The sequence below is a fragment of the Canariomyces notabilis genome (assembly GCF_033297395.1).
Source record: "Canariomyces notabilis strain CBS 508.74 unplaced genomic scaffold N656scaffold_25, whole genome shotgun sequence".
NCBI lineage: Eukaryota > Fungi > Ascomycota > Sordariomycetes > Sordariales > Chaetomiaceae > Canariomyces > Canariomyces notabilis.
The window spans coordinates 98,774-119,174 of NW_027041847.1; the positions used below are offsets into that span (position 1 = coordinate 98,774).

A 20,401-nucleotide genomic window follows, 5' to 3' on the forward strand; every position below is an offset into this window, starting at 1 on the left:
GGGAGCCCGGAAGTCGTAGGGAGCCCGGAAGTCGTAGGGAGCCCAGGAGCTGGAAGGAGCCCGGGAGCTGGAAGGAGCGGTCGGAAGCCCAGGAGCGGTTGGAAGCCCGGGAGCGGTAGGAAGGACTGGAGCGGAGCCGTAAGGAGTTGGGAGCCCGGAAGCCGTAGCTTTTTAGTTGAAGGAAGAAAGGTACGTTGTATAGAGGAAGGAAAGTAGGTAGGTAGGTAGTAAGGAGGAAGAAAGGTGGGTTGTAAGGATGGTAATGGTGGTGATTGGCGATTGGTGCCAATGGCCCGCGAAGCGGGGCCCAGATCGAAGAGCCCGCTACGCGGGCTCTTACGATCTAGTACACTACCATTATACCTGGTGTAACGTTAGGGTTACGCAATTGCCTAACGAATCAAACAACGCAAACAGTACCCCAAGTGAGCCTTCGCTCCCTCATCTCTAATTCGTGTTCAACTCCTACCATATAGTGTTCCAATTCCAAAAGCTTTTTAAGACGGAGAGAAAGACGTTTGTTTTTTCCAAGTATCCGTAATAGAGCGGGAATCCTCGACCACAGCGAAATCGCCCTTCGGTCTCTGTCTTGTGGAAGTTACTGTGGCTGTTGGCCCTCCTCAGCAGCATTTGCACGGCACGTCCTCCAATCGGGCAAAGATTCGCGCCAACTTCTCCTCCAACTATCGTTCGATTGGTCCAATTCCGGGCCGTGGTGACTGACTGAGACCTCATATTTCCCCCGATCAGGGTTGCGATGGTGGGGTACCAAGAGCGGGCGGCCTGCATAAGACCCCGGCGGCGATCTGGCCTGTCAGTTCCCCTACAGTACGGAGTACTTAAGGATTTTTGGGCAGGATGTGGAAGGTCAACGGTTGGCTCGGTGAATTCCAGGAAGCAAGCTGACTACAATTGGACAGCCTTTCGTGATGTTCTCTCACAAGATGCTTCTCGTTCATACCTAATTGATTGAGGCTTCCTGAGGTCGCAATCCCCGCCCAGCGGTGCCCTTGCCGGTTTTTCTGACCGTGATCTGCCAGGCTGAGCTGCCATCACCGGCATCGTGTGGCCCTGCCGTTAATGTGAAAGCGGCTGCACCGATCATGGCCGCCTACCTCCGGAGTCTTGCGGCCTTCTGGCTGGTTGCCAATGTCTTCGGATTCGCCCATGAGCGCTTCGTAGCGGTCGAGACCGGCGGTGTCTTATCGCCGCGGTATTACCCCATTTCCCCGGGGCGGCCGCTCTGGAAACGACAAGGTGCCAGTTTCTGCGAAGACGCGAACTCTCATCCGTGTGAGTGGTCCGAAGACATGAAACAATATACGAGGAGATTACTGACTTGGACTCGTATGATCAGGCGATGAAATCGGACAACCTGGCGCTGGTATTTGCTGTCCGAATGATCAATAGTGCGTCCTACCTCACGTCTTTTGCACGCTTCAAACAAACCCTCCTATCACCGCAGGCTTTAACTTGCGGTATGAAACAGCTGCATCGTCGATCCAGGCGATTCAACCCGCGGAGCATGTTGCTTCCTCGGTTCAGACTGCGGCTCCCCCTGCGGCACGTCGCGGTACGAATGCAGCAGCACCACAACCATAACCGGCGGCGGCATCACGACAACCTCCATCGTCCACGAATGCTGCGCACGTGGGTGCACCAACCCGGCCCTGTTCCGCTGCCCCCAGGATCTCGGCGGCGGCTGCTGTTCCTGGGGCGAGAGCTGCGGAACCGGCGGCCAATGCCTCTCCCCGGTCACCTCGAGCCCCTCGCCTCTGCGCACCCCGGCCCCGGCGGGCTGCACGACTGGCCAGATCTCCTGCCCGGCGAGCCTCCGCGGCGGCTGCTGCGCCACCACGCAGAGCTGCACGCTTGTCGACGACCAGCCCCACTGTGCCGACATCACTCACGCGCCGACCGGTAGCGGCGTCGGGGTAATCAGCGGAGACAACGGGCTCAGCCCGGGCGCCAAGGGCGGAATTGCGGTCGGCGTGGTGGTCGGGTGTGGGCTCATCTTTGGGGCGCTGACGTGGTGGTTTGTGCGGCGCCGGAGGGAGAGGCGGAGCGAAGGCGGCAGCAGCTCGCACCGGCCGCGGCCGACTGGTGTCATTGGACGCGTGGTAGGAGGAGGGGGAGGAGGAGGTGGGCGGGAGATGACTGAGGACGGGTCTGACATGCTGTCACGCAGCGGGGGTCGTGTAGCGGGTGGCGGAACGCAGGACTATTTCGGCCCGGAACCGGCCATTGGACCTTACTCGGAAACTCATACCACTTCGCCCATGACCACGCCCGGGTTAGAGCGGGAACGGGGCGGCGTCCCCGTCCAGCCGCTTGAGCCGGACGATATTGCAGTCCCCGTGGAGATCGACTCGCGCATGGCCGGGCGGCCTGAAATGGCAAGGGCGCCGGCTACGTCGACGAGCGGCGCAGCTATCAGCGACCTGCACTCTAGAGACGCTGGGAATGAACGGTATGAGTTGTACGGGTCTGACCCCAGTCCTTCGCTGTACCTATCTTCTCCTTCACCTTGACCAGTGTGCCGAGCCCCTTTGAGGAGGACCGTATATGCAATAAGTTACCCTGAGTAGGGTCAGGATTTCGGTTTACTGTTCGTGAACTTGCATCAAGGCCAATGGTCTGTTTCAAGGAATTGGTATACGGGTCATGAAAACATGATGACGAGAGTTAGCGGGTTTCCTGGGTAGAGGCTACTTGCTGGATGGGAACAATGATGGGCAAATGACATCGGCAACAGTACGCGGCTTATGTTGAGCCGACTTTCCTCTTCGGCGTTTTCCCCTCCCTGATATCTCACACAGGAGGTAAACAGCAAGTCTCAGTTACTATCGTAGCTTTGATGATTGACATGCTATGAAGTGCCCCTGGCTGCCCAGGGATAGAAGGATGATATCTAGGTAATTGTACAGACAAAGCACCATGCTTGGAACGCCATGCGTTCTATGCGCAGAAAGACAAAAAAGAAGACCCAACCCAGAGTGGGATAGCGACCATAAACGAACCCTTTCCGCGCCAAACAACCCAGCAAATGCGGACGTGTCATACATGGTGCGCAAACCAGACATCTACTCCCCCTCCGTTTTGAAATACCGAATGCAACGAAAGAAACAGCTCCCGCCAGAGCTAGATGCTGCCGACAGAGCGGAAAATATTAGAACAGAAGAAACAACCCCTGGCATACTCGTCAAAGCCGAGGAGGTCAACGACCCTCCCACCGTTCGCAGAGCAGCATGCTCAACTCAGAATCCCGCCAAACGGCTTGTAAGTATGCAAATCCTTCAACAACTCATCCACCACACCGGGCAGGTACCGATCCAGAAGCTCCTTCTTCGCCTCGACCGACCGCGTCACATCCCCATCCCCTCTTTGCCCTTTACCGGGAGAACTAGGGGCCGCCCCACCACCACCAAAGATTTTGGCCAGCTTACTAGGGCTGCGCTGGAGCAAGCCCGGGCCGGCAGCGGCGTTCACGTGGGCGTCGGCGCGGGGGATCGAGGGGGTTTCGGGGGTGAGGTAGAAGTAGAGGAACTCGGTGATGCGGAACTTGACGTCGCGGCCCGTCTCGCGCGACTTGAAGGCCGAGGTGACGGTGAGCAGGCCGTCGAGCTGCTCAAAGACGCGCATGTTCTGGGGCATGTCGAGCAGGGCGACGACGAGCGTGATGACCGAGGCTGATTGGATCGCGGGGCAGTTCAATGGTTCGAGGAGGTCGAGGAGGAGCTGGAAAGATGTTATTTTTTTTCCCGTTAGTAAGGGGTTGGATGGGTGGTGTTTTTTGGGTACGTTTGGAGTAGGGCGGCTTTACGTACGTTCATGTTTGCGCTCCGCGAGAAGAGCGCCTTGCTTGGCGGATGCAGCAACAGGACGCCCTGGATCAGGTCGAGACAGTGGACGATGAGCAGGTCGTAGGCGCCGTTGCCGCCGCGCGCCAGCAACCAGTCCAGCGTCGTCAGCAGGCGCTGCGCAATGTTCCACTCGAAGCCCTCCTGCAGCTTGAAGAACTCGCGGAAGGCTGGGTCGCCCGCCAGATCAGCCAGCCCCTTGTGTTGTTCCTTGTCCCTCGCGGCCTCGGCTGCGCTTTGTTTCCTCGGGCTGCTGGGGCCGGATAGGCAGATTTGCGCGAGCAGGCCTTCTACTTGTTTGAGGCCTTTCTTGATTCTGGGGGCCTCGAATGACGAGAGATTGTCAAAGGCGAGAGATAGAAGCGATTCCATTGTTGGGGATCTGGAATGCGTCGTATCGCAATGCGATGTCGTGTGATCGGTTGCAGTACGGCCGGTTCAGCAACACGCCTCAGGTGCTTCTGGTGTCGTTCTAGATGCCTCGATCTCGGTGGTCTCTGATGTAGGGCATCTGAAGCCAAACAAATATCCCAATAAACAATCAAAATAAAGCGGACCCAGCGTCAATTGCGTCGGGGGGACGATGGTTGTCGACGACGAAACGGAGTTCGCACAGGAATGATGCGATGCCGAGAATTTTAGCTTGTTTGAGTGTCTAGAAAACAATAACACTCTATGCAAAAAGGCAGCAAAAAGGAATTCAAGCCAATACTGATCAATGTGCAATCCAATATGGACGGGTATCACTGGCGTGCTGTTTTCGACGGACCACCGCTGATCGAAAATTCCGGCTGTTCGGACGCATCTCTTCAGCCCAAAGCTTCATCCAGATTGGCGGTTTGCGCTTTGCGACTTTGGGTGGGTGCCACAGCAACCACCCGATAAGAGAAGGACCCTGAACGATAAGATCGCCGATAACGATAAGTGAGATGTGGGGCAAGTGGGGTCCTGGGAAATCCAAATGCCGTGCAAGGGTCCTGAGCCCACTCAACCCAGACCTGGAAGTGGAGTTCAGGCCTCGTTCTCAACCTATCTCACACATAAGAAGCTCAATGAAACCCAGGCTCGACGGATGCATGAAAGTGAGAGGTTGCAACTACAGAACCAGCATTGCTACCACCGGTCAATACTCTACAGTAGGGATCCTCCTAAGGTATTCATGTTAGGGACGTGAGAGGGGCAGCGGAGTCAGTACGACTGTTGTAGCCTTAATTTCAAGATTCCTAGACCCGGCTGGCGCGTCGAGTGGTGAGGCCGGGACAGCTCCAACTGTCCCAGGGGAGTGGTTTTGTGTGTGGCCGAAATGCTATGCCCGTTCATTGGGGATCTTCTATCCGCCTTCAACCTATGGCCGCCTCTCCTGATACGGAGCGATTCCGGACTGGCCCCTCCTGTCGGGCATATAATCCCGCCAAACAATCCCCCAGTGGTATCCCAGCTCGAGCCCAGGTACATTCAGTACCGTGCTCTTGTCAATGGCTCCAATTCTCAAGCTTCTTATATAGTAATGCGCATGGATCAAAATACCCTCGTCTTCAGTAGCAGCACATCGTTATACTTTGCCGAATCGCAACCTCAGGTGTTGTGCTACTGTATCAGGGGTTGCATGGGGGTCATAGGTTGATCTTCCTTGGTGCTTCAACCTGGTGCTTAGGAGACCTGTCAAAGCGCTTCTGTGTCAAGAGAACCTTGGGTCTGCATTTTAGAGCCTGACAGAGCAAAGCACCTGAAAATCATATTTGAGGCCAAAGGAAGCAAACACTTGTGAGGTCCTGGCCTTCTAGCTCTCATGCATTGCGAAACCCTGAACTCCACTCAGAAACTGTCAGCGAACTGGCATGTTGGGCGATTCGATCCTAACAACCAGCAATTCAATCAACTTGCTATTCTCAACGCAAGCTTTGTTGTGCAAAGTGATCCGATAAAGTAAGTGAAATAAGATAATTTTTTTCTCTTAAACCCGGAAACGCAAATGCTGCTCGACATAGCCGAGTGCGACGAGCCACCTTTGCGGTGCTTAGCCCCGCACTTCCAGGTTATTGTTGCCTCACGTCCCCGCCGTCTCTCCGAGGAGGAGTCCTACACAATTACTGAGGAGCTTGCTCCAAGGAAATCGTCCGCTCAGCCATCCAACCGACCAATTTAAGCGATGCTGGATTGCGGCGTGCCAGAAAATATGGCTGCGACATGGCTGGATTCGTTTGTTGTGCCTACAGGGCAAGGTTAACTAACTGCCTAGGAGATTCGCAGGACTTTGCCTACGATCGCATGTGATCAGTTGCGTCAACATCAGATCCGAAGCCCCGCTGTGCTACGAACTGCCTGCTACCTTACCTTCCTGAGCTAGGCAGGTACCGTCGGGTTGGGAGGAACCTTGCAAGATTCGAGCCGGCGGCTGCCTTCCAGACCGAGCCTGATGCTCCATCCTATTAATTAGACGGCCTGCCCACAACCAACCTCCCGCAATGGCTGCTCTCCCGACTTCCTCCACGACATCCACCGCCCCCAACCGCGACCCCTTCTCGCCGGCGGCGATCCCACCGCGCACCTCGTCGACCTACTCGGTAGTGACAGCCCCGCCCATTCCCTCAAAAGCACCTCTTCGCGGCGTCCCAGAGAGTGACTGGCCCCCCGAACCTGCTTCTGCACCGAGTAATCGCAAGACCAGCCCGAGTCACTCTCGCAATCGAAGTCGCAAAGCATCTGTCAACTCGGTCGGTGTGACGGGCACCTGGTTCTCGCCAGCCATGGCTTCTCCACCGCAACCTCCGCCCGACCCCAACCGCTACGCGACAGAGGACTTTTTCATCAACTCGAAACGGACGTGGTCCGCCGAGAAAGACAAGGTGCTCACGGGGCCGTTTGACTACCTCAATGGACACCCAGGCAAGGACTTTCGGTCGGCGCTAGTCAAGGCGTTTGACGCCTGGCTCGAAGTGCCTTCGGAGAGCCTCGAGGTGATTACCAAGGTGGTCAGCATGCTCCACACGGCCTCGCTTTTGGTGGACGACGTCGAGGACAGCAGCCAGCTGCGCCGGGGCCTGCCCGTGGCCCACTCGATATTCGGCATCCCCCAAACCATCAACAGCTCCAACTACATCTACTTTTGCGCTCTGCAGGAGCTGCAGAAGCTCAAAAACCCCAAGGCCGTCAGCATCTTCGCCGAGGAGCTGCTCAACCTGCACCGGGGGCAGGGCATGGACCTGTTTTGGCGCGACACGCTGACGTGCCCGACCGAGGACGACTACCTCGAGATGGTGGGCAACAAGACGGGCGGGCTCTTCCGGCTGGGCATCAAGCTGATGCAGGCCGAGTCGCGCAGCCTGGTGGACTGCGTGCCGCTCGTCAACGTCATTGGGCTCATCTACCAGATCGCCGACGACTACAAGAACCTGTTTAGCGCCCAGTACACGGCCAACAAGGGCATGTGCGAGGACCTGACCGAGGGCAAGTTCAGCTTCCCCGTCATCCACAGCATCCGCTCCAACCCGTCCAACATGCAGCTGCTCAACATACTCCGCCAAAAGACGAGCGACGAGGAGGTCAAGCGCTACGCCGTCGCCTACATGGAGAGCACGGGCAGCTTCGACTACACGCGCCGCGTGCTGGCCGTCCTGATTGAGCGCGCCCGCCGCATGGCCGACGAGATTGACGAGGGCAGGGGCCGGGCGCAGGGGGTGCACAAGATTCTGGACCGGATGGAAGTCAAGGATTGAAAGGGTGAATGCGTGAAGAGCTGCCGGGCAGGTCCCCTGTGTGTCTCCATTATCAGACCACCATATGTACCTTCATGAAAACATACTCGCATTTTCGCCCTTCACTTCTCTTTAAGGCTTGGCGTTTTCCTTGGCTTGGCGGGATGGGACCTGGTCTCAATTTCTGGATTTCCAGGCCTACATGAAGTCGGAGATACCATGTTGTAGGGAATACAGAGAGATGGCAGGTATAACAGGGGGTAGGGGATGACAGGTATAAGACGGGGGTGGAATAGTAGGCAACATGGGATTGCCTACATTACTGCCTTACAGATCGCTAGCAGAGCCATCTGCTGTGCCCGACTCGTTGTAATCATTCTGATGCTAGCAGCGTAGGGTTGTTTGTCCCGTTTCGAAAGCGAAACTATTGCAGGGTACCTGCGTCAGAGCAAGCGCCGGCAGTCTGCAGCCAAAGCGCATGTATTGTATGTATGTACAACCTGCATGTTTGCAGCAAACTCCAAATATATGCAAACGATGGATGAGCCGCACCAACACGCCAAAACGCCTGAAATCGACCGCTTTATCCAACTTGCTCATGACCCATTCGCGGTGACGTTCTTCCGCTTGACCAGCCTCACCCACCTCCTCCGCCGCCACTCCCCTCTCCTGCCCATCCCCTCTTCGCCCTCCTCCCAACTAACCCTCCCAGCCCCTCCAGCTGCTTTGTGGTGCTGCGAAGCATTACGAACCGGCTCATCCCCGCCTCCATTCGCTGCTCCCCCTTCCCGTTCACCGCTGGCACTCCACATATCATAAACCCACCTCTCGCCCTCGGTCTCGACCTCGACACCCGTGATGATGCGCTCCTCGACCCACTCGCGGCTCCAGAGGTCGAGCGCCCACTTCTTTTCGCTCCACTCCCACCCTTCGGGGGGTAACACGTCCTCGAAGAAACGGGTGCCTCGCGGCCGCTCGCCGGCCAGCCGCGCCGCCGAAAGCGGGTCGTAGGGCGAGGGACTGAACAGCCATGCCTCCCACTCGCCGCTCGTCGCGCTCAGCCGCTGCAGCTCGAAAATCTCGACCTCGCGCGTCTCGGGGGGGTCGTCTAGGAGTATGTCGGAGCGGACCCAGGTGTTGAAGGCCGTGATGGGGTTCCAGGGTTTATGGGGTTGTGGGAAGGCGGTGCTGGTGGAGGGGGAGGGCTCCCGTTCCATGTACTGGCGCCTGGCCTGATGGATCCAGCGAGCGACGGTGGGGTGGCCCGACCAGATAGCTGCCCAGCCGCCGACAAGGGCAATGGCGCGCAGAGGGAGCAGGTGTGCGCCGACCATCATGGCAGCGCAGGCGGCGAAGAGGACGGTGAAGAGCGCCGAGGAAAGGGCTTCGTCCGAGAAGTTGGTTTTGGGGAGCACAAGCGTGACGATCTTGTCGTGGGCGACGCTGAAATCTTCCATGACATTTTGCAGGTCGCCCAGGTTGCGGAAGAAATCGCGCGATAGCTCCTTCGCCGGCTTCACAGTCCGGGCTGGCGCGAGTGGCGGGCCGCGCGGGGAGTAGCCCAGGTTGCGGACGCGGTCCGAGTCGGATGACGGAGCCGGGTGCCGTGCGACGAAGGAGGGTACCAGGATGCCGAAGAGGGCAATGGCAAGTGGCAGGGCAAGGAGGAGGTAAGGGTCGAGGCAGACAAAGGTGTAGACTGCCAACAGTGAGAGGGTGTGGGTAGGCCGCCGCCATGACAGCAGGCGGAGCACGCGGGCCTGGAACTTGAAGACGACGCCGATTCGGGCGTTGAATCTCCTGAAGTTGCTGGACATGAGTGCTACAGAGAATCCCGGCCGCTCGGCAAAGGCGGGCACCTCATCTGAGGCGAGGCCAGGCATCTGGCCGAGGCCATCACCGGCGGGTAGCACTTGCGCTAGGAGCCTAAGAGGCAGTTCAGCACACTGAGCTAGACTTCAAACTAGGAGACGAGACTCGTACCTTTCCAAGAGTTTGTCCTGTAGGTTTGCAGCACGGAAGATGCCGTTGCGTATGCTTCTGGCCTTCCTGGCCGGATTGGTGCCGTGTTCCTGCTGGGCTCCATCGTCGCCGCCATCGGCTTCGGGAAGGATGGCCTCGTCGACGACGTCGAGGAGGTCGGACGTGAATTCTTCCATTGCAGTCTAACTCGAAAGAACCGAGTATGGACAATTTCTCAAGTGGCGACCTACGATGGTGACCGTGTCCCGACCAACATGTCAGCGTTGGGTGACTTGGGTCATAGGCCAAGTTTTCAGATGGCCGTGATGATCAAAATAAAGTGATGATTATGTTGTACTGATGATGAGTAGTAGCCTCTGGAATCCAAGGGTTTCAATCATCAGGGTCCTGATCGATGGCGGGATCAATCTGTCCATCATATCGCCCTTGCTATCAAGTTTGGTTTGGATGACGAAAGCCCACTCGGGCACACCCAACCTTCACATGTGATGCAGGGCCTGTGGGACCAACTGAACCATCCCAGCCCACGACACTCAGCACAGTGCGGGCCCTGACCTCCAAACAGTACCAGTTTTATCCGACTCGTCCCTCAACTGAGGCTCAGAAACAGCATCTCTTCGAGCTGGCTGAACAATAACAGATTCCGATGTTTTTTCTCCAATCTATGCTCTACGCTTTGCAGGAATCATGTAAGCCATATACACCCTTGATTGGAATGGTCTCGTAAAATGCAAGCTTGGGTGAGGCAGGATCTTGGTGGATGAGAGACAGTGCAGTGCAGTGCCTTTGGGAATTTGGTACAGTAAGGTACCGACTGAGTCTGTTGATAGAAGCTCCATACCTACGAGTCTACTAGTACTAAAACCATCTGAGAAGATTGCATCGCTGGGCGTTGAGTTTGAAACATCTTCAGATACTTATCCGTCCCCTTGGGCTCGGGACCTTGCAGGCGGCCTGCTGCTCCTGCAACGAACACACCTACAGTATGTAACTTTAAGTACAGACTATTCCGTCTTGCACTGTGGTTACAATATATACCATCAAGAGGTCCGTAAAGAACAGGTTGATTAGATACCTTGGTGAAGGCGGCACGCTCTCTTGCTCTACAGCTTGTGGCCTTCCAACCACATACCAAATGCCACCACGATGAACTGAGAGTTCAGGGCGACATGAGTTGCAGATGATATGCATGGGGCGTCCAAACATTGGACTAATAAAACTTCTTCTGCTTCCTGGATGGTAATTACCGTCCATCGGCTGCCGGCATGGACGATCAAGGGGTAGGGGCAGAGTCGGAAATTGACATGCCATTGTTTCCTCAATGAAACTACGTATTTACCTATCTCGGCACGATTCTCCCTCTCTCCCTACCTAGAAGCGCTTCTGATCCGCATGTTGACGAGCTTTGCCGCCTGTGGTGGTTTTGACAACAGCTAATAAGAGTAAGGTAGTGTACGTTGCTAAGGAAGATCCCCAAACCGTCTTATTAGACCAGTTAAGCAAACAATAACATTGGCGCCTCAACCTGTTAACGTTATGTTATGTTAGATGTTAATAACGGAGCGGCCGGGACGACTCCCTTCGGCTCTACTAATCGCCCTCGACCACGAGGGATGACAATGCCATATGTTTCAAAAGCATCTTAAAAGGCCTTGATTATACCTGCTGCGCTGCTTGTGGCCGCTTCGCGTCAACAACAGGGCCACCTTGTTTGCGAAATTTGCCGCGCAAAAGCAAAGCCTGCCATCGCACTGGACCTCTCAAATAGTCATCGTCTTAGCAGCTCGAGCTGGTCTCTGAATGGACGCGAGGCAGCACTACCTATGTATGTGCTCAGCGCAGCCATTGCATGTCGGAATCCGGCCGAGTCCTGCGTCGAAGGGCAATTGCAGAGCTGCGTGGCCTGATGAGTTGGCGTGGTTTTGCCTTATGCCCCTTAACGTACTGCTCCTTGGACAACTTTTACCTTGGCTCCCTCGGATCCTGGCGATGCAGGGCGATTCGACTTTGTTTGCTGCATGTCCCTAGATTGGGGAGAGATGAGATGAGCTGAATGGATACGCATATCGTCTTGGATTCCGATTTCGCTCTTCTGATATCGATTCAACGAAGACCTATGACACTATTAGTATTCGTAGATGCGTTGTTGCATGCCGTACGAAATAGCCTCGTATGTATAATAGGGGGCAGCAGAATAAATAAAAAGAAACGAGAAAAATGACGGAAGAAGATCCATCTTGGTGCGGTCCCCTTTTCCTCGTCCCCACACAGCAACCCAACCCCTGAACGCACGCACCGGCAACGGCTGGGGTTAGGCCTGTTGCCCAGTGAAAAGAAAAAATGCAGCTCAGTGTGTGCACCTGTCGCGTCCCACCGTGAGTGCAGGATCCCTGAATTTGACCCACCACAGCTAAGCCTGGACTGTCACTGGGAGAGCCTGCCACCACCTGCCACCAAAAGCCATGGATCTCTGCCGGCCCATCGAAAACACCCACCTGCCTGCAACACCTTCCACGACCACCCCAAAAGCAGCGTGACCTGCTATCGGAGGCCCAGCAAAGCGGCCGTCTCCTTCCTCTCGCTCTTGCTTTCCGTCGACACGCTGTCTTGGGACATGCTCGATTTGCTGCACCGCGACACGAACGGAATGAGGTAGCCTTCCGACCGCTCTCAGCTCCTGACAGGACTGAGCCTGGCACAGCGACTGCTTCTTTGGTTTGGGAGTTCCATTCCCAAATCAGTCTTGTGTTGTGGGAGTATCTTGCTCGGCAACGCGGCAGTCTAGATCTACGGCCTCTACTTCCCCCGCCGCATCGCCGAAACCAGCGATTCCTGTCGATTGAGGTCCGGTCCCGACTGTACTGTAATACAACTATTTTCGCGGCGCGGCGTGAGATACCCTATGAACGGCGAGCGTCGCGTCCCCGCTGGCCCGAGAAGGGAGAACCAGTCGCCCACCAGGTTGTTACCCAATTCCCCGGTTGCAGTCCCGCCATCACTACACTAGCTCCCGCCGCCGAAGGGGCAACACCCGCCGCTTCTGCGCGACGAGTTGGCTAACTGTGTTTTTTTTGTTTTGCAATGCAGGAGATCGCTGAATGCCAGTCCCACCAAGATCGGCTCCATCCGCCGACCCACTACAGACGCCCCAATGCTTAGCGCTTCGTCCTCAAACAACCACTCTCTATTTTCTTTTGGCGGCAGAAATGGCCTCTCCGACGACGTAGCCGACGCCACCGCATCATTAGACTTCCTACCCTCTGTCAGCTTTGACGATCTGCAGAGCAGCCTCGAGTCGGCCTCGACCGACTTCAAGCTGACCCAGTTTCCCGCACCCACAGGTCAAGGCGCTATCCTGGCGGGTCGCAGCCTGGCCGCGGGCAACAACAACATGGTAGAGCGTCCCGACATGACACGGCACGCCGCAAGCAGCCATGTACCCCCTCAACAACCCCCCTTGACACGGTCCCGGACCGGCTCGATTTTGAGGAGGCCGAGCACTTCAGGCAGACAGCCCGGCACGGCGCCGACAGCGCCCTCTAACCCCGGGGTTCCCAATGCTCCTACCGCGCCGGCAGCCATGCGCTCACGTCGCCAGAGCCACTACCCCCCGGTCTCCAATCCGAACCCAAACATCATCAAGCCGCCCAGGAGATCGGCCGACAGTGTCGTGCTTGGAGGAGAGTATGAGGGGAGGAAACGGAGACCCAGCGTGGTTTCCTTGTCGGATAGGAACGGGCGCTCATCTATCGATGGTTTATCTCGGCCTCTGACCGATACAACTCGGGCTTCTGCCAGTTCTCGAAGCTCAAAGGCGAGGTCCGCGCAACCGCCCCCCAGAGCCAGCCAGGCCATGCTCACTCCAGACACGAGCACTCTGGCTGCAGATCAAGGCAACATATCAATGGCGTTGCCGCGGTCTCCTAGGGCTACTGCAAAGGGCCTGAACCCGAGCTCCGCGAAGCGCGCGTCAGTGATGCCAGGGGTTCCCCATGTCTCGGGCCTCGGCGCGAGAACTATTAGCCCTACAGACGCAAAACGTATGAAGCGCCTCTCTACGATGCACCAGACTCAAGGTGCCGCTCAAAGTCTGTCAAATCCGCCGCCATTGTCAGCCGATATTCGCTCAGCATCTCGCTCCCCTTCCATGCTACCGCGCAAGATCTCAACCCCCTCGTCTTCGCGTACCACACCTGATTTGAACAGGAAGTCCTATAGTTCGGGTCTTTCGGTCACCTCGAATGCCAGCTTCAACACCACGGTACGCACATCGACTGGTTCAATCCAACAACGTAATCCACAGGGTGTTGGCTCCAAACTGCCGGCGCCGAAGGCTTTGAGCCTCCACAACTCGGCTGGACACGATGAAGATGAGGATGTGCCACCAGTCCCAGCAATACCAAAGGCATACGAATCGCCCAAGGATCCTCTTGCTGAGGCGGCCTTTTTGGAGAAGAGGAAATCAAATCTGGGGTTCGACGCTAGCAGCATACACAGCAACTCAACGGGAAGTGTGTCCGGGGGCCAACTGAGTGAGGCGCCGCCCATCAAGATCCAACGGAGACCAAGCCATCGCAAATCGGTTCATACATCCAAACTGGATTTGGAGAAGAAGGCTGCAGAAGCGCAATCCAGAAAGACGTTGCAGCCATTAAGGTTGCCGCCGATCACCTTGGGTCCGCTGAGCACACCCACAGCCGCGAAAATAGCGGCCCTCCAGGAACAGGGCTCGTCGGAGAGGAATGCCTCCCCTACACCTCCGAGAGTGATAGCTAAGACGCCTACGACGCCCATGACAGCGTCAAAAGGCACTTTCTTCACTAGAACACGACCCGAGGATAGGACCGACGTTCAACACCTAAGAAGTAGCAGCTCCATACATCGATTCAAACGGGAAAGCCCAATACCATTGCCAGAGTCGACGAGCTCATCCGAATCCTTCGCGGCCGTAAAACCTGGGGACCAAAGGTCGGGATCTTCTCCTTTCCTAAGCTCATCTGCGCCCAAGGGAGGAGGATACTTGGAGTCAGCGTTCCTCAAGCGGTCAAAGACCGGAGGCGACTTCACGCTCCCACTAGATGCTGCACCCGACACGCCGGCCCATTCAAGTAAGCCCTCTGGGCCCCGTGCGCCAAAGCCAGCCACCAGCCGACCCGCTGGCGGGAAATCACCGCCACCACTTTCGAGCCCGGAGGAGCCCCCAACCCCTTCATCCATGACCTCCCTGAGGCGGAAGCTGAGTCTATCATGGAAGCGAAGTGCCTCTAAGAATGGCGGCGCCCAACCTCAGGGGGATCGCGGCGAGCAGAACAATATCAAGCACGAGTCAATGCCCCCTCCCCGCCTCCCAGCATCGGCGACGCTCAACAGTATCAACATTGGAAAGACTTCGAGCCCCCCCGTTCTACCTAAGGCTAGTGGAACAGGGACATACCTGGAATCCAGGAGGAGGAAGAGCTCTACCTCGAGCCTGAACGCCATCATTTCGCAAGAACGTGGTCGTGGCGACGGCCCGAACGGGGCAGCCAAGGAAGCAACGCTTGACACAGTTGCCGAGCAGCAGGCTGGGCATATTCCTTACAGCTCGTCTGTTGTGCAGAAGATTTTGAAGCCTAAACCCTCGGCCGCTACCCTGCGCCACCACGATGTTTGGACAGCAGATTTGGATAAGGACGACTTGATTGCAGAGGAGGAGATGAAGAAGCTTGGCTCTCGGCGTAAGGACACCGAGTTGGCCGCTCGGACATTGGATGCGCTCCGGAAGCGCGCCACTGCTAAGGAGCGTGTGAGCCCCCAAGAAGCCATCCGGATTGCTGTGCTCAACATCTATGAGCGGGGCGAGATTGTGGATTATAAGGATGTCTACTTTTGCGGCACACAAAATGCGGCCAAGGTTGTGGGCGATGTGCAGTCCGATAAACCAAACTACGGCTATGACGATGAGCGAGGAGACTACACCATTGTACCGGGCGATCATCTGGCATACCGCTACGAAATCATCGATGTGCTTGGGAAAGGAAGCTTCGGGCAGGTGGTCCGTTGCATCGACCACAAGACTGGCGTTCTGGTTGCTGTCAAGATCATCCGCAACAAGAAGCGGTTTCATCAGCAGGCTCTTGTCGAAGTCAACATTCTGCAAAAACTGCGCGAATGGGTAAGTGCAATCTAGAGCAAGCCCCGTTCTCCATTCTAAGGCATCTGGTCTAACAAAGATATACAGGACCCGAAGAACAAGCACAGCATGGTCAACTTCACCCACAGCTTTTACTTTCGCGGCCATCTGTGCATCTCTACCGAGCTCCTGGACATGAACCTCTACGAATTCATCAAGTCCAATGCTTTCCGGGGCTTTTCTCTCAAGCTGATTCGCAGATTCACAAAGCAGATGCTTAGCTCTCTCAACCTGCTGAAACAGCACAAAGTCATCCATTGCGACCTGAAGCCGGAAAATATCCTCCTACGCCATCCACTGCACTCGGAGATCAAGGTCATCGACTTTGGCTCTAGCTGTTTCGAAAACGAAAAGGTGTATACCTATATCCAATCAAGGTTTTACCGCTCCCCTGAAGTCATCCTCGGCATGACCTATGGCATGCCCATCGACATGTGGTCACTCGGCTGCATTCTCGCCGAGCTCTACACCGGCGTGCCCATCTTCCCCGGCGAGAACGAGCAGGAGCAGCTAGCCTGCATCATGGAAGTCTTTGGTCCGCCCGAAAAGCACCTGATTGAAAAGTCCACGCGGAAGAAGCTGTTCTTTGACAGCATGGGCAAGCCGCGACTCACTGTTTCGTCAAAGGGTCGGCGCAGACGTCCGTCGTCCAAGACGCTGCAGCAAGTGCTCAAATGCGATGATGAGGCCTTCTTGGACTTCATTGCCCGTTGCCTCCGTTGGGATCCCGACCGGCGCATGAAGCCTGAGGAAGCGATCCGACACGAATTCATCACCGGCCAGAGGACGTCAGTCCCCGTCCCCCGCCGCGATCCGTCCCCGAGCAAACGAGTCAACAGCCTCAGCTCTGCGCCTAGGCCGCTACCGGAGCCACCCGCGGCTGCCAAGACCAGTGTGTCGATCCGCCCACGCGATGCCTCGGGGTACAGCAACCCGGGCTCCATGAAGCCCGGCCTTACCTATTCAGCGTCGCGGCGGACATCGGGTGTCAGCACGACATCGAGCATCTCGGGAGGCATCTCCGGCACCAAGCGCACCAGCACCGGTACCGCCACCACGGGCAACAATGCCGCCGCCGCCGCATCAGCAGGCGGGAATTTCAACGCGACGGGCTCCCTCACCAACAGCAGCCTCCCTAGGGCTTCGCTTCGTAGCGTGAGCGGCAGCATGAGCGGCGTGGCTGGTGTGGGCGGCGGCGGCGCGAAGCAGGACCTTGCTGCCGCCGGCGCCACGGCTGCTATGAGCCGGCGTGCTTAGGACACACCTGCGCTGCGCCGCGTTGGCGGAATCGGCCTTGGCCTTTATGGGCCATGGATCGACCGACAGTCTTGACTCTGAATGCAAGGAAGGGACGGTTTGGATGAGCAGTGTCGGCGTCGGTTCTGAATGTTTTGAATTTGCAAGCGCTGAATTGGGGTTTGGCAGGAAAGCCGAGGTTAGACTTTTTGGGACGGAAAATAATGATCGGAAGAGCTGAGCGAAGCTCGAGCCGCGAGTTGTGTGCGGCGCAAAGCAATTGATGTGCGGATTTGAGCCTATGCCTATATGGTCCCCTGACTCTGGGCTGGGTGGGCTCGGTTCGGTTCGGTTCATGGCGACAGCATGGATGGATGACGATACCTCATATATCTTTTTTTCCAAAACTGCCTTTTTGTACTTGGTTTCAATTTTTTTACTTCTCTTCCCTTCCCTTGGTTGCATGGCATTGCGCGTTGCGTTGTGTAGTCTCTTGTCTCCGTTGTCCCTTCCTTGTCCCTCTCACGTCCCGTCCTCACCTGTCTCCTCCTGTCCTGTGTCGTGCTTCTAGGTTTCACTTGTTAATCAGTCAGGACGATGGGGGCTTGTGGACGTGGGCCCGTGGCATGTCTTGCCGGGTTGTTGTCGGCTCGGCTTGGTGTTTTCTAAAAAAAGAAGCCAAACTCCATAGACTCTTTCTATACTTTTGTGTTGCTGCTGCCGCCCCGCAGGCCACTGCTGGTGTTGGTGTTGGTGTTGGTGATGGTGTTTCTATTGTTGTTTGACGGGCTCCTTGTGCTTCTTCTGCTGCGGCGGCGGCGGCGGCGGAAGTGGACGGACGGATGGACGAACGGGGAGGGACCAGAAGGCGAAGGATGGAAGACGGAGGACGGAGAACAAGGCCGAGTGATTGCTTTCAACGCTGTTGGCTGTTGCCGCCGTCACATACATACACCGTTTTTACTGGTACAGCTGCACTATACTACTACTACACGACACGACATTGATGACATTACATGATGGTATCATATCATGCGTCATTTGCTTTGGTTTGTTCATTGGTTTCCTGGTCTTCGGTGAGAGGGGAATACTCGGTGATGGGTCTGGGGGTGTTGCTGGGTGTTCAGTATCTATCACCGCATGCCCCTTTTTCCTTGGTTCAGCGGGAAGAAAGGACTGGCTAACAGGGGAGATCAAGGAAGGGTCTACTGAGGTTAAGGAAGGGCTTTACCGCTTGATAAGTAGGCTTTGGGATGAGCCGTTTTCATTGCACGAGACTGATCTCTTCCTCACTATTGATCTCTCTCTTCCTCCCGGCTAGCGCGTCCCGTTGTGGCAGTTTGAAAGCTGCGTGTTGTATGTACATACATGATACGGGCAAAGAACCTTCGAGGTACTCCCTGTATAGGTACACACGATACCTTACAGACACTCAGTCAATGACCTGGAAACAGCTCGACAACGTTGAAATTCACCCCGGTAAGGAGGAGGGTAAGGTAGGGAGGGGGTTTGCTCGGAGTCTAGGTGTTGCACAAGCCAAGCCAAGGGTAATCTCGATCCCTTCCCGTCTATTTGTGTGACCCTTTTTTTCCCAGGCAGCCTCGCATCGCCGTAGTAACCTGCTCTTGACCCCAGCGGGGAGTCCTGAGAAACGGCGCTTTAGGGCTGAAGGAGGCTCTGCTGTGGCTGGTTCCCGCCTAGAGGAAGGGGAGCTGAGTGGCCAAGGAAGGAATCTTTCTGTTTTTTACCGGAATGAGAGATCCGGTCCATGAGCATCCCCTCATGTCTATGTACCCATCTGGTGAGAATGCCCTAGGTGGGGGTGTAGAAGGAGAAGCCTATTGTGGCGCTGGGTGGTTGATGAACAGAGGGCGGAATGCTTCCCTTGGGGCGGAAGAGGACGCGGTAGTCTGACCCCGGCCCTTGTGTGACCATGGAGCCAACTGAGGAGGAAGAAGGACGGGGAAGGACTCTGAGCCCTGGCCTTACCTTGGCCTTACCTTACTCTGGCTCGGTATCTCGGCATCAGCCTCCCCAAGCTTTGGAGGAACAGGAGACAGTGCGGAGAGAAGAGCATAAGAAGGCCGTTGCGCTTTGCCCCATCAATGGCATGGCTTGTGGTGTCTGCCGAAGGACCCACTGGCTTACACTTCGCCCGGTCCTCTATCCTAGCGAGCCCCCTTACCTCTGGCCATGGTCAGATGGATAAGATACCGAGAAGCACTTCGGTGAGTTTGCAATTGCCTTGATGCGGCTACGTACGAAGAGGACTGTTCTCGGTTCCCGATGTGTTTTCCGGGCGGTGCCTTCCAAATGCTGATAGGGGTCGAACATTTCTCTTGGTTTGCCTCTGGCAGTCAGACTGCTTCGTCCTCTCCGCCTTCCAGATGAGGACTGTCTTGCGCGCGAGGCTACGGAGCTTGTTGGGCGCATTGCCTCTACGCGCGAGGAGAAGAAGCTGCAGGCACAAGGCACAAACCACAGAACCCCAACAGCCGAGCGAGCGAGACGAGTCCTTTAGCCGAGAAGCGTCCGTCTCGCGCCGTCCCGCCCTGAGTGGCTTACTTCCTTTGAGCTTGTTTCTCTAGACGCTGCGTTGGTACTCGCGGCCGGCGGGGCATGAGTCTGAAAGCGTAAATAGCAGCATGTCTTCGTCCCCTAGGGGGAGTTTATGGAATGGAACGAAAGGGAATAGGCAAGGGCGCTGGACGGTAAGTGCGTTGAGTTCTCTGCGAGCCCACTCAGTCCAGGACCAGGAAGTACTCAAGCTTACTGAGTCGACTTGTTGGTATGCTTGCAATGCTAGCCCTACTCGCGTGACATAGGCCAAAAGGCGAAGACGGTCGATGCGATGGGCCACAACATAGTTGGCCCTATTGTTAGCTTAGCCAACGATACAGGCAGGCTCTGAGGCAAAGACGTCGTGGGGTCCACAGCCTCCTACACAATGTTAGTCTCCGAAAATATCCAGCAGATTGTATGCCTGGTGTGTCTGATATTTGGTGTTGAGGTAAGGAACCGACGCCTCCCACCCAACTCCCGGGCCACGGTGCCGCCACCGCGGCGGCGTTCCGGGACGAGCTCGATCTGCCGAAATCTTCTTTCTTCGCGCCGCAAGCGCAGAGTCCATGTCTGCTGGGGGTTTGGGGTTGAAACACGGCACCCAGCTGAGCAAAGCACATTGGAGGCTGGTTAGAAATTGGGGCCAGAGTACCACTTTGCCCCCAACCTGAATATCAAGGGATTTGTGCGACAGCTCTCAGCTTGCTCGTTCTGAAACCTGGGGTAGGGCTCGGGCAAGGCACTGGGACTTGATGTCTTGAATGCCTCGAACTAAAGAAAATGTCGTCAACAACTGTCATAACCTCGCCCGCCCAGAATGGAGTTTCGCAATACGAGCGGCACGAACAGCAGCGGTCGAGAATTTTGGCTGGTAGAATCTGGCTAAGCCACCG

At 56.3% G+C, this 20,401-nt stretch overlaps 4 protein-coding genes across 4 annotated transcripts; 3 read left to right on the top strand and 1 right to left on the bottom strand.

The window, feature by feature from the left end:
- Positions 1–1,103: 1,103 nt before the first annotated feature.
- On the top strand, positions 1,104–2,531 carry N656DRAFT_800918 (uncharacterized protein; the record flags this gene model as incomplete). The annotated part of the gene is made up of 3 exons (XM_064818055.1): positions 1,104–1,293; positions 1,358–1,409; positions 1,490–2,531. The coding sequence occupies 3 exons, from the start codon at positions 1,104–1,106 to the stop codon at positions 2,529–2,531; spliced, it is 1,284 nt and encodes a 427-aa protein (XP_064666974.1).
- A 306-nt stretch (positions 2,532–2,837) lies between these two features.
- On the bottom strand, positions 2,838–4,685 carry N656DRAFT_737881 (cell division control 14, SIN component). Its single transcript, XM_064812753.1, has 2 exons — positions 3,828–4,685; positions 2,838–3,738 (listed from the first exon to the last, which is right to left on the bottom strand). Exons 1-2 carry the CDS (start codon positions 4,230–4,232, stop codon positions 3,253–3,255), a joined length of 891 nt encoding a protein of 296 aa, XP_064666975.1. The 5' UTR covers positions 4,233–4,685; the 3' UTR covers positions 2,838–3,252.
- Positions 4,686–6,607: 1,922 nt separating this feature from the next.
- N656DRAFT_791830 (geranylgeranyl pyrophosphate synthetase) lies at positions 6,608–9,057 on the top strand (the record flags this gene model as incomplete). Its single annotated transcript, XM_064817019.1, has 2 exons — positions 6,608–7,471; positions 9,025–9,057. The coding sequence occupies 2 exons, from the start codon at positions 6,608–6,610 to the stop codon at positions 9,055–9,057; spliced, it is 897 nt and encodes a 298-aa protein (XP_064666976.1).
- A 2,922-nt stretch (positions 9,058–11,979) lies between these two features.
- On the top strand, positions 11,980–17,144 carry N656DRAFT_336866 (uncharacterized protein). Its single transcript, XM_064809288.1, has 3 exons — positions 11,980–12,499; positions 12,626–15,692; positions 15,759–17,144. Exons 1-3 carry the CDS (start codon positions 12,441–12,443, stop codon positions 16,965–16,967), a joined length of 4,335 nt encoding a protein of 1,444 aa, XP_064666977.1. The 5' UTR covers positions 11,980–12,440; the 3' UTR covers positions 16,968–17,144.
- Positions 17,145–20,401: the final 3,257 nt, after the last annotated feature.

What these genes read in the sequence shown, in the direction of transcription:
- N656DRAFT_737881 (XM_064812753.1), bottom strand. Translation starts at nt 4,232, where the DNA reads ATGGAATCGCTTCTATCTCTCGCCTTTGACAATCTCTCGTCATTCGAG. An exon ending in CGCGGAGCGCAAACATGAAC is followed by an intron (nt 3,739 to 3,827) that starts GTACGTAAAGCC and finishes ACATCTTTCCAG; the next exon opens with CTCCTCCTCGACCTCCTCGA.
- N656DRAFT_336866 (XM_064809288.1), top strand. Translation starts at nt 12,441, where the DNA reads ATGAACGGCGAGCGTCGCGTCCCCGCTGGCCCGAGAAGGGAGAACCAG. An exon ending in GAGAACCAGTCGCCCACCAG is followed by an intron (nt 12,500 to 12,625) that starts GTTGTTACCCAA and finishes TTTGCAATGCAG; the next exon opens with GAGATCGCTGAATGCCAGTC. An exon ending in TGCAAAAACTGCGCGAATGG is followed by an intron (nt 15,693 to 15,758) that starts GTAAGTGCAATC and finishes AAAGATATACAG; the next exon opens with GACCCGAAGAACAAGCACAG.